General features: G+C 62.6%; 1 protein-coding gene across 1 annotated transcript in view; it reads left to right on the forward strand.

Annotated features, from left to right (window-relative positions):
- NAV1 (neuron navigator 1) overlaps nucleotides 1-12,848 on the forward strand; it is a 73,617-nt gene that overhangs the window by 3,501 nt on the left and 57,268 nt on the right. Inside the window, exons 2-3 of the mRNA XM_051639082.1 lie at nucleotides 9,494-10,086; nucleotides 10,452-10,546. Coding sequence (XP_051495042.1) covers nucleotides 9,518-10,086; nucleotides 10,452-10,546 — 664 coding nt within the window. The 5' untranslated portion in view covers nucleotides 9,494-9,517. The remainder of the gene's footprint in view (nucleotides 1-9,493; nucleotides 10,087-10,451; nucleotides 10,547-12,848) is intronic.

Consider the following 12,848-nt stretch of genomic DNA (forward strand, 5'->3'; position numbering starts at 1 on the left):
CCTCATCCCGGGCTCCCGCTGGACACGGCTGCGGGGCCCATGCGGATGCAGCCGGGCGGCGTCACCTCCGGCGGCGGAAACTCCCCCAGCTCCGGGCCGGGCGATAAGTCACGGCTTCTCCTCCACCCCTTCCCCCTCCTCCCGGCCCCTCGCACCCTCCTCGCTGCTGGCCCCTGGGGACTCGGCTCCCTGTCGAGGGGTCCATGGCAGGGGACAAGGACCGGGGGTTGGGCGAGGGGGGGGTGGGAGTGCTGCCCCCCCGGGCGGGCGGGCTGCTGGAGGGATACTCAAGGGACACTTAAGGGACGCTCGAGGGATGCTGCAGGGATACTGGATTCTGGGAAAGCTAGGAATGGGATGCACCCACCGTGGCTCTATTCATATCCCTTTGAGGCAGGAGGTTTCACTTCACATGTAAGAAGGTGCTGGGACCGGAGCTGCCACCCGCCCTGGGGCTGCAGGGGGGGCACTGGGCTCAGAGGTTGAATTGCCAGCCCCTGCTCACATCCTTCAGCCACATGCCTGCATCCCTGGCTCTCTGGGGACACTGGCATCAGGGACACACTTACGGTTGTGCTGGTGGCCTCCAGGGATGTGGGTCCCTCTGGGCTGCGTGTCCCTTGAGCCTGGCAGTGGTGGCGGGCGGGCAGCCTGCTCACATCAGGAGCAGGGAGGGCTGCAACCCCCCCCCGGACCCCAGCAGGGAGGTGTTTGCCAGCAGCCACTGCGGATTTACGGCTCACTGGAAAATCCACTCATCCCATTAAGGGCTCCCCGCGGCTTTTGCTTTCCATTGCAAATATCCAGTTGTCCCAAGGGAAACTCCCTTGTGGTGCCAGCAGGGATCTTGGGGCAAACGCTGCCGGGAAGAGGCTGAAAGAGGAGCAGGTTTGTTTAGAATACGAGGGATTATCGGGCTGAGGGGAGATCTCATCCCACCTGCCCAGGTAAGACCAGACCGGGAAGTTTTGCTGGTGGTGGGAATGGTCCGTACTGGGAGGGACTGGGGGGAATCAGAGCTGTGAGTTGACTTTTCCTCTCCTGATTCATCACCTAAACCAGTTTTGGCATCTACAAACACTCCAGCTCGGAGCTCAGCTGCTTTGCAGGGGGGGATCATCACCCCATCACTGCCGGCTCTGTCTCTGCCCTCAGGGTTAAAGCTCCTGCTTTGGCTCATGTCATGTTGCTGTGTCCCCAGCTCCCCCCACCTCACGCTCCTTGCAGCAGTTTTTAAATCCTTAACCTGCTTTGGGGGGGGTGAAAAAAACCCAACCTTTTTTGGGTATCCTGAAGACCCCTGAGATCTCAGTGTTGTAGAGGGTGGACATGCAGCGAGGTCTCCCGCGGGAATGCTGGGGATGCCGGGGATGTTCCAGCCGTGCTGGGACGGGCAGAGCAGCCCAGCTCCCATCACACCGCCCACGGACGCGTGCGAAGGCCACAGCATCTGCTGAGCTGATGCGTTCCCCAGCCCCGCCGCGCAGCTGCCTCTCCCCGCCAGAGTCAGATCGTGCCGGGGGCTTTCAGGTTTCCAGGGCTGAGGATTGCTGGGGGGGGGAGCATTTCCGCACGGCAGGCAAACGCAGACGCCGCGACATCTGCTGCTGCTCAAAAACCCCGGGAGTGAAGGGCCAGGGCCGTGGCGCAGCAGGAACGTGCGGCTGAAGAAATGATGCAATCGCCTTCGGGGAGTTCTGGCCCAGACAGGGGTTGATCCAGATGTCACCAGTCACCCTGCCTGCACCTGGGCTGAGGGATGGCTCCTGGCCAGGCAGGACACAGTGCTGCCGGATCCACGGCCCAGCAGCAGCACTGAGGTGTTGGGGAGGTTTTGGGGGAGTTTTGGGGAGGTTTTTTGAGGGGGCTGTGTGGGTTTTGTAGCCCTCAGGAGGTGCAATAGGAAATGTTACTTTTTGGCCAGGGCACTGGATGCTGACGTGACCTCCGGTCCTGTGGCCCGAGGGGGGAGTAGGGAGGTCGGGGAGGGTAGGAGACCACCCCAAACAACCCAAATCCTCCTCGCAGGAGGATCTTGGCTATGGAGGGTATCTGGAGGAGGTTCGATGGGGTGTTACCCCATGGCGAGGCAGCTTCACCTTGGTCCCCAAGAGAGTTTGGGACAGCGGGGGATGACAGCAGCGCCGGGGAGGGCAGATGGCACAGGCTGAGGACAGATGGTACCGGCCCCAGACAGGCAGCCGCGGGACAGCGGGGCCCGGACCAGCTGGGTTAGTCCCTGGGGATTTGCTCTGCTGGCCCCGGGCGGGCCGTGTGACCCAGCAGGGACAGGCAGCACAGGTCGGGAGCAGGATGCTGGTACTGCCGGCCCGGGGGGCACCAGCGGGGGGGGAAATGACACCGGCCCCGGGGGGCTGACAGTTGCTGGGAGGGGCGGTACCGGCTGGGGAATGACACCTGCTGAGGGGGGGGGCTTGGTGGCAAGAGCCAGGGGGTGTCACACCAGCTGGGGGCGGTGACACCGGCCCAGGGGCGCGGTACTGAGGGGGCTGACCGGCCCGAGTTGGGGGGCACTGGACAGAGGGGGGCGGTACCGGCCGGGGGTGTGACGGCGGGCAGCGGGGGATGTGACGGGCCGGGGGGGCGGTACCGGGCGGGGAACCTGACACGGGCCCGGGGAGAGAAGCGCGGCTCGGGGGGTGACCCTGTGGGGGTGTCACCGGGCGGGGGCGGTGCCGGGGGGCGGTGCCGGGAGGCGGGCGGAGCTGTCCAGCACCAGCACCTCCTGAACGGCCCCAGCTCCGGGCGCCGCAGCCCCCCTCGGCACCCCCAGACCCCCGCATCCCCCGGACCCCTCTGGCCGGGGCCCAAGCTGCTCCTCCGCCCCGAGCCGGCACCGGACACTCCCGATGTGCGCCCGGGGGGGCTCCAGCCCGGCGGAGGGAACATCTCTGCCCCGAGGCCCCTCCGTGGGGTCCCCAGTCGCCCCGGCGCCGGGGCTGTCACACCCACCGCGCTCAGGCGGTGAGAGACCTCGAGGTGGGGACAGGATGGTGGGACATGGAAGGGCCATGGGAACACCAGACACTTGGCCTGTGCCTCAGGGAGCCGGAATGTCCCCAGAGATGCCTCTGCCCCAGCCCCACTGCATCCATCCTCATCCCCGCACCAGGATTTGTGCCCAGCAGAGCCCAGCCTGGGCAGAGCTCGGGTTCACTGTCACATTCGGGGACCTTGGTGGCAGAGGCTGCTGCGATCAGCCCTGTTGGAGCCGGGCTGTGCTCACAGCAAGGTTTTACTGAAGTGGGTTAGATGCTTAATGGGATTGTCACGGAGCGGCTGAAGCTGTGGTGACATGGCTGAGCACCTCTGCCCTGACACGGATGGTTTCATCCTCCTCTTCCCACCCCAGCCTGCAGCTCCTCTCAGCAGCTCCCAGAGTCCCCAGCATCGTGCTCTGGGGACACAGCCAGGCAGGGCGGGCAGCGCCGGGGCTGCTCTGCCACCTCTCCCACCCGCTTGCTCATCTGCTGCCTGCACCCACCTGCCTGGGCCATCGAACCCCCGGCATTGCCCCTCTGGTGGGGCAGGGAGAGGGGGAAGGGCAAGGCCCCCCTGGGGAAGGACGCACGGCCATGCGGGCAGTGACGCTGTCCCAGGCGGTGACACCGGCTGGTGGGCTGGAGGGACAGGGCTGGCAGCTGAATCGGTGGCTTGTTCCCCTCTGAAGGCTCCTTTCTGGCTTTGCTCCCTCTGTTTCTCTTAGGAAAGTTTTATATCCCTTGTGTCACAAGGAGCCTTTTCTTTGTCCCCCTTCCCGAGCCCGCCGCTGGAGCGCAGCCATCCCTGGGGAGGATGGGTCCTGTGCCCGCTGTTCGGGGCCGGTCACGGCTCCAGGATCTGTCCCCTGGCACGGGCGCTGCTCCTCGGGTCCTTCAGACGGCGGGGCTCACCCCCGGGTGACCCCCTCCCGATGGATTGCAGCCCCCGAGCACCCCAGGGGCACCTGGCACGGCGGCTCCTCTGCAGCCCCCGGTGCTGCCGATCCCGTGGGGGTCTCCAGGATGGATCCCAAGGTACGGAGCTGCTCTGCAGCCCAGCACACCCGGGGCAGGATCCATTCCCTTTTATTCCAATTTCTCAGCCTAGTTTCAGCTCCCTCACCCCTAACCGAGGCTGTGTCAGGGTGGGGAAACTGAGGCATGGAGCTGCAGCAAGGCTGAAGGGTTTAATACCTTCTTGCATCGCTCAGTGCTCCTGCTCAGGCTCCTGCCACAGTTATCCCAGGGATGTGGGTCAGAGTTCATCTCCAGCGGGGATCTCTCAGCTGCAAGAGCTAAAAGAGAAGCCAATGTGATCTGGTTTATAAAAGTCACCCCAAAACACTTTGGAACCAGAGCAAAATGCTTGCAGAGGTCTCTTGAGACTGCAGGAGTGCTGGATCCCTCCAAGGGGGAGCGGCTGCTCACGTGAAGGTGGCTCCCAAGCGAAGCTGCTTCAATGCTGGGGATGCTCCAGTGACCCTGCACACGTGAAACGGGGACACAAAATGAGACTTGGGCTCCAGGCCCCTGTGTTCTTTTCTGGCTGCTAAAAGTGCACGTGTGAGATGCATTTGGACACGGGGCTGGGGAAGTGGTTTGAGCTCTGAGCTCGACAGATGCCTCTTTGGAGGAGGTGCCTTCAGGGATGTGCTGGGTTGTGTTTGTCCTGGGATGAAGGACATGGCTCGGCCAAGGATGTGTCCCTTCTCCTTCAGTGTGGACACCTATGTCTCTGGGGATGGCATCATTCAAAGGGACCAAAACCCACCCTGCTTATGGGCTTAGAGGTCTTTAACTCAGGGGAAACTCAAGGTCAGTAGATACTAGCCCAGTGCTCCAGACTTGATCTCTGGAGGTAGCTGGGAAGAACATCATCCCCCCCAGCCTGGAGATGAGCATCTCCAGCTGCCCACAGAGGCTCAGCCCTGGTTCCCAAGCAGGGCAGCACTGCTGCAGCTTCACAAGAATATCCCCTGGTGCTAAAACCCCTTGTGTGTGTTAGGCTGCTTTCCACCACCGTGGGACCCAGTGAACTCAAGCTGGTACCTGGGAAGGGGACAGAGCCAAAATCCCACCCAGGAGCTGGAAGTCCATAAATTCAAGCATGGCGTGCAAATTCATGGTGCTCACATTAGCTGGAAGGCGAGCAGCAGCTGGTTCCTGAGTGCTCTGGGTTGCACTGAAGGAGAAAGTCCTTTCCCTTTCAAGCTAATTTGCAGAGGAGCTGCCCGTGTCTATGTAGGTCAAGCTGTAACCTGCTTTATCCAGGCATGGTGGCAGCAGGACACCTCCTTGACACGGCGTCACACAGCGGGACGTGGCGCTTACCTTGTCCCTGCACCTGGAGTACAGGCCTGGTCCCTGGGGGCAGAGTCTGGATAGGGTATAAAACAATCTGGAGTCAGAGGAAGGATTGTTTGGAAGATCAATGGGCCCAGTCTCTCATGGGAATGGTGTTTCTGCTCGGTTGTCAAATGATGGAATCAGCAGGAGGGGGGATTGGCATGGGAGTGGCTCCTCCTAGGGCTGAGCGGGGGAGACAGGGACTTGGTGGGAGTTGCTTTGGTTTCTCCAGAAAGCCAACTGTGTCCTGGGCTGCACCACCAGCAACATGAGGGAGGGGATTGTCCCCCTCTGCTTCTCTTTGGTAAGACCCCCTGCAGGGCTGGGTCCAGCTCTGGGGTCCTCAACACAGGAAGTTGGAGCTGTTGGAGAGAGTGCAGAGGCAGCCACGGAGATGATGGGAGGGCTGGAGCAGCTCTGCTCTGGAGACAGGCTGGGAGAGTTGGGGTGTTCAGCCTGGAGAAGAGAAGGCTCCAGGGAGACCTTAGAGCATCTTCCACTGCCTGAAGGGGCTCCAGAAAAGCTGGGGAAGGACTTTGGGCAAGGGCAGAGAGTGATGGGACAAGGGGGAATGGATTAAAACTGAAAGCAGGTGAGACTGAGATGAGATTTTAGGAAGAAATTCTTCAGTGTGAGGGTGATGAGACCCTGGCCCAGGTTGCCCAGGGAAGCTGTGGCTGCCCCATCCCTGGCAGTGTTGAAGGGCAGGTTGGATGGGGCTTGGAGCAACCTGGGCTGGTGGGAAGTGTCCCTGCCCATGCAGGGGTTTGGGACTAGATGATCTTTATGGTCCTTCCAACCCAAACCATTCCATGATTCTTTGACCGCTTTGGTGGCATCCCTGGCTTCAGGACTCCAGCCCAAGGGTCCAACTAGTATTACAGCCGAGGAAAGTGGGGCTGCAGCCACTTCTCCCCTTGCCCACCCTGGTGAAGCCCCCAGCATCTCTCCAGCCTGAGGAAGGGTCACCCATGCTTAGCCAGGCACAGCAACACCATGGGTGTTCCCAGAGCCCCCCGAGGTGTGTGCTGCAGGGAGGGGATGGCTCCAGATCCTGGCTCCCAGAGGGTGTTGGCATCTCCTGGGAAATGTCAACCCTGCAAGCACAAAGGGTGCATTGTTTTTGTTTGTTTGTTTGTTTGTTTTTATGGCCAGTTTGGCACCTTTGGCTTCTGCTGCAGCCACAGCATCACAGCCAAGTGGCCACTGGTGGGCTCAGAGGGGAGAAACAGAAGTTGTGTCCAGGAGAAAGAAATCCAAGGTGAATAGACTGGAATAAAATATCTGTAAAACCTGGCTACAGCCCTGATGCCACGTGCCTGGTGAGCAGACAGGGCTGGGGGGTGTTGTGTGCTGATGGTGCTCAGAGGATGCTAGGGGAGCTGAGGTGGTAGCATCAACTTGGAGGAATTGGCTTTGCCTCTGAGCTGGTTGATGAGGAGCCTGGGACTGGGTTTCTGGAGCCAGTGGCAGATGATCTCCCTCCACATTAGGAGGACCAGCAGCAGCAGCCCCTGGGGCTGGAAGTGTTTGTGCAAGAGACCTCCAGGGCAACACAGGTGAGTGGTTTAACCACTCATGTCCACAGGCTGGAGCTTTGCTGGCTCTTGGCCTCATCCTGGACATCCTCTTGCTTACGGGGAGGAGGGTTGACTCCACTGGGGTTTGCACCAGGTATTTTGCAGCTCAAGGCTGCAAACTGCCCTGTCCCCTGACACAGCACCTCTGGGGCAAGGGGCTGGGGTAAAGAGAGTGTAAAAAAGTTGAAAAGTCAGGGTTTTCAAGTGTGGGTTGTGGGGCACAATCTGGGAACGGGCTGAGGGGATCTGGTTGCTGCTGTATTTGCTGCTGGGTGGGATGCAAGGGGGGCTGGGTGTGTTGTGCCCCAGGGCTGGGCTGGTCTGCAGCTCCAGGTTGGTGCTGGATGCTGAGCCCTGGCTGCCTTGCTCCCAGGAGTGACTTTTGTGGGTGCAAGGAGATCTCACTGATGCAGGGAAAGCCCCACATGGCCCAGCCTGGCTCCTGCCACCCCACAGCACCCTTGGGTGCAGGCAGCTGCCAGCACAGGGTCCTCACTGGGGGCTGTGGTTTCCCACCCAAGCCTGATCCTGACCTATGGGCCAGCAGAGCTGCAGGGCATGACTCCATCTTACCCCACCCAGTGGCTTGGGGACAGATCTGTTCCAGAGACCCCCAGGTACCTTGTCCCAGGGCCTCCTCCATCCCTCAGTGATGTGACTTGGGCTGTGGCCACGGTGAGCAGAGGCAGAGATGTCTCAGCTGGGACATGGGGAGGAGAAAACTCCTCTTGCAATTTCAAAGACTTCAGCAAGAGCAAGCCCAGAGCTGGGCGTGTCGGGTCCCTCTTCTCCTTGGGCTTGACCACAGCATCAGCCCCTCTCCTTGTGACATGAGGCTCCACCAGTCAAGTGATCCAGCTCTTGTGGGTCTGGCAAAAGGGAATCTGGGGACACTGAGCTGAGCACTGGCCATGGCTGGGACATGGCCACCCTGGGGAGCTCGCTGTGGGGGGGAACCTGGGGAAAGGCTTGGTCCTTTCAGACTCCCCAAACCCTTTGGGAAGCCAGGTTTGGGGCACGTGGGAAGAGGTAAAATGGGGCAGCCTGGGATATTTTTGGACCTTGCTGATGCAACACCCTGTGCTGGGAGATAAAATGGGTGTAGGGCTGAGGCTGGGTGCTGTTCCATCAGGGTGATGGGAGCATCCTCCTGCACTCCACACCTTGCCAATAAATCTTCTTCAGCTCCAGAGAAGCTCCATCTGGGCTGGGTGGTCTGAGAGGTGGCCAGGCTGTGGTCCCTGGGCTGGTGAGAGTGGCTGGAGTGTGGCCTGTCCCTGGGACTGGCTCCTGGGAACAGCTCCACTCCAGCCCAGACACACTCACTGGAGCAGCAGCGCAAAGACCCCCCTTGTGCTCCCTGCACTGACTGGCCCTAAGCCAGTGCTGGAGGACAGGAACTCCCCCATAGGTGACAGGGACTGCAGGTGGTTGGCCTGGAGCTGATGGTCTCCCCTAGGATGTTTAGGGACCCCAAAAAGCTTCTGCTTCCCTCCCTGGAGGTTTTCCTTTGAGGAGGCCAAGCAAAACTGTGCTGGAGTGACACACAGAACATGTCCTGAAGATCTGTGGTACCTGGTGCTCATTTGCCTCTGGTCCCCTGTGGCTGTGCCAGGGCCAGAGGTTGGCCAGGTGCCCGTGGAGCCATGTCTCCCTGTCTTTCTAGAGCCCACTGCATTTCCTGGAGATAACTTATTTATTTATTTATTTATTTAAAAAAATTTTGAGGTTTTTTCTTTGGACACCTGCAGGAGGGAGGTGGTTGGTGATGGAGATTTGCTCCACAGCTGATTTTCTTGCTGAGCTCTGCCCTGCCTGCCCAGGCAAAGCCTCCAGTAGGGATGAGCTGCTCCACTCACTGTGACCATGCCAAAGTCCCTGTCACTGGTGGTGGCAAAGATGGCCCTGTCTGCCTGTGGATGCTTTGGGTGGGATGGGGTGGTGCATCAAGCCCCCATCTCCATCCACACAGAACAAAACATCAAGGCAAGGGGACATAGGACACCCTCTGGGTGGTGGTGGCAGGGAGAGTCACCATGAGGCAAGATGAGAGCAGAAGCACGGAGAGGTGGGGTGGCTGGCACTTCTCTGGGGGGTGCTGGGGTGGGAAAGGCAGAGATGGGGCACAGATACTGAGGAACGGGGTGACATTTGTGCCAATGGAAGGTGGTCTTGGATGACCAGGAGAAGGCCTCATGTGTCTGGGAGGTGGTCTTGGATAACCAGAAGATGGTCTTGGTTGACCAGGAAGTGGTTTTGGGACCAGGATAAGGTTTTGGGTGGCCAAGAGGAGCCCATCCTACCTGTGGTGCAGCCCTACCTGGTGAGGGTCTATGCCCATGTGGCCTTGATGCAGGGACCTGCCACAGGGACCTGGGGACATGGGGCTGCATGGGGTCCCTGGAGGGACTAGAGTGTGGGATGCAGTGGCCTCCTCCCAGGATGGGGACACGAAACACCATGGGGGCCAAGACCAGGGTCTGATGTGACTGAGGGGACATGGGTGCCACTCCATGCCCACCCACTCACCACTTCAGTCCATGCTCAACCATCTTTTCTCCACAGCCTCCCTGCAGCCACCTCACCAGGATGAACGGGACAGCCAATGTCAACCCTGCCGGCCGCAGCCCCTGCGCCTCTGCCATCCCGGTGCCCCGCGCCCTGGCCCACGGCAAGCTGCTCACCACGGCCCCCCTCAGCACCCCAGGGCTCCCTGTCCCCCTCGGGGCTCCGTCCCCCTGGCCAGGGAAGGCGCTGACCCCCGGCCCCAAGACCCTCAAGCCCAAAGGCGCTGGCAGAGCCACCAGCCGTGAGGGCAGCCCTGGGGCCCCCCCAGCTGGGGGGCAGAAAGCCCTGGCGAGACCCCTGGTGTCCCCCAGGAAGTGGCCAGAAGCAGCAGGCAGGGGCAGGAGAGGGGCAGGCAGGCTGGGGGAGCCCACTGAGCTGCCGAAACCCCCCCCAGCACAGGGCAGGGGTGGGGGGCGGCTGGGGGGGTCCTCCCGAAAGGGCAGTGGGGCAGCCACAATGGGGACGGGGGATGAGCCCCATGGCAGCTTGCAGGGCAGGGGCCCCGTGTTTGGGTCAGGGGCCATCACCTTCTCCTCGGCCCCCCTGCACAGCCACCCTGTCACCGCCACAGTGGCACCCTTCCAGTACTGGTGAGTCCTTGGGGACAAGGGGCATGGGGCTGCAGGGGGACATGGGGATGGGGACAGGCAGAGGGGCACGGCAGGGGTGGCTATGGGGAATGAGGGGGGTGGGTTAGGGGGCTCTGCTCCAAAAGAAGGTGTTCCCATTGCATTTGGGGTGCTGGGGCATCCTAGAGGACCCATGGGAGCTGGTGTGGGGCAGGGGATGGGCCCAGTGGGGAATGGGGTGCCCTGGGATCCCCTTGCCATGAGGCCAGTGTCCCCAAACCCTGGCAGAGTGCAAGGCACTGTGCCCCATCTTCTGGGGGTCTCCAGTGACTGTACCCCGTGATGTGCTCCTGCACCCCCACCCTGACCCCCCCCTCTGCCCCCAGGCTACGGCAGGATCAGGAGGAGGAGGGGGCCACATCTCCGGGTGACAAGTGCCCTGGTCCTGTGGAGGGACCCGACCCCAAACCCAGAGGTCTGAGTGAGTCCAGGGGGGTTTGCTGGAACTGGGGGGGTCCTGCTGGGGGGCTGCTGGGGTCGGTGGGGTGGTGGTGGGGGGAGTCCCCTCATAGGAGATACTTAAACCCTCCTGGGAAGCGGGGGCCATCTCAGCATCTCCCGGGGCCGTGATGGGGAAACCCTCCCCTCCGGTGACACTGCAGGGACATCGCTCCGCTTGGCTCCTTTCCCTCCTCTTCCCAGTTTCCCGGCGAGCTCCAGGAATGACCCATTTCCAAGGAGCCGGCAGAGAGCCGGAGCGGAGGCGGGTGCTGCAGGACGGCTGGCTGCCCCCACCCACCCCGGGGACACCCCTTTGCTCGAGGGTGACTGAACCCAAATTCAAGTGCCTCCCCGGCAGCCCTGGGGACACCCCAGTCCCCTCCAGCGCTTCCTTTTGGGGGAAGATTTTTTTTGGGGGGGTGGCTGCTGGAAAGGATGCTGAGGCGGCGGTTGCCAGGGCAGCGGCAGCCGAGGATGGTGGGATGCTCCAGGGATGTGCTTGGAAGGAGGGGGGTGGAAAAAAAAAAAAAAGCCCTGGGAGCTTCACCGGGTGATTCAAAGGGACAGAAGTCGGTCAGAACCGCCGCGGCTCCCGGCACAGCCCGGCTTGGAGAGCTGCAGGGGGCCCTGGCCCGAGGGGAACGGGGCTGGCGCTGAGCCCCGGCTCGGGGAGCACCAGGAGCAGCACGAAGCGGGAGGATTTTCCGGGAGGAAGCCGGAGGAAAGCGAGCCGGGCTGGCGTGCGCCCAGCTCAGCTGCCCTGGGAAGTTTTGGGATGATGCCGAGCGGGTTCAGGGCTGGGGAAAGGGCCGGATCCTTTCCCTTGCTCCACGACTCCCCCGGCCACCCCAGCCCATGGCACCTCCTGGGTGGGCCTGACTGGAGGGGCCAGGGGACACTGGGAGGCCCCAAATCACCCCAACAGCCCCCAAATGACCAGGCAACCCCAATTCTTCCCCCTCCCTCCAGGCAACAGCCTCGTAGCTCAGGGAGGGGTGTAACAGCCCCCCAAGACTCAGAGCGGTTTTGGGGGGCAGCGGTGGCTTGTGCACCCATCCTGCCCCAGCAGCACCTTTTGGCGTAAAACACCCTTTTTTGGGGGACAGCCTTTGCTACCCCATCCAGGCCAGGTTGTTTTGGGGCTCCTGAGCATCCCCATGGGCTGAACCCCAAACCCCAGGGGTTGCCGTACCGGGGGCCGGCCTGGGGGGCACACGCCGCCCCCCGCCCTCCCTGCTCCTTATCTGGGCAGCCCAGTGATGGGCGCTAATGCAATATTTTCTGGCGGTTGCCATGGCAGCCTGCGTGAGGTCACCAAATAGACTTAATTCACCCCTCCCCAGGGACGGGTAATTAATGAAAAATGATGATAACCAGATCCTGCTGCCCCTCAGATCATGCTCCCCCCCCTTAATTCCCCCAGATAACTGGAGAGGCCCTGCTTGGTTTGGGGGCCACAGTGTCACTCGGGGGGCTTCCGCACACTCTCCCGGGCCCTTCCGGTGCCGTTTGGGGTGAAAGAGGGAGGTTTTCGTCCCCCTGGAGCTGAGTGCCAGGGGGGGGCTGGCTGTGGGGGCCGCGGCAGGCGGGACTGGGGGTCCTTCACACACAGGGTGCTAGGGCATGTCCCCACCTCCCCCCGTTCACCCACCGCCCGGCCCGCACCCCGCACGTCCCTACGAGGGGCTGCGGGGGGGCGGGCAGGCTCTGGGTGCAGAGGCCACACTGGATGCGGTAGCACATCTCTCGCCGCGGGGGTTCCGCACCCCCCCGGGGCACCGCACAGCCCCGCTCCCCTCGGGGGTCTGTGTGGTCCTGGGGGTCCTGCATCACCCTGGGGTCCCGCAGAGTCTTGGGGATCCCGCACAGCGCCTCCGCCCCAGGGGGGCCCTATGGTCCTGGGGATCCCGCACGTCCCGGGATCCTGAACAGCCCCTGCCCTGGGGTCCCACGGCCCGGGGCTCCCGCTGTTCCCGGGGGTCCCGCTGTTCCCGGGGTCCGCGCGCGCTCCCGCCTCGCCCCGCCCCGCGGCGCGCGCCCCCTCCCGGCCGCTGTCGCGCGCCCCGCGCCCCGCCCCCCGCCCGCGCGGAGGAGGGCGGGCCCTTTTTGTTTGCCCCTGACATTCCGCTGGTTCGCAGTGTCCCGCCGGCGCTGGAGCCGCCAGGAGGGGCTGCGCCGCTCACCCCCACCCGCCCAGCCCCCCCATCTCCCCCCAGCCCCTCCCCAGCCCCCACCACCTCCTCCCCGCGCCGGTGGGGCGGGCGCTGACGCCGCTTCTCTCT

This window comes from Apus apus, chromosome 23 (assembly GCF_020740795.1).
Source record: "Apus apus isolate bApuApu2 chromosome 23, bApuApu2.pri.cur, whole genome shotgun sequence".
NCBI lineage: Eukaryota > Metazoa > Chordata > Aves > Apodiformes > Apodidae > Apus > Apus apus.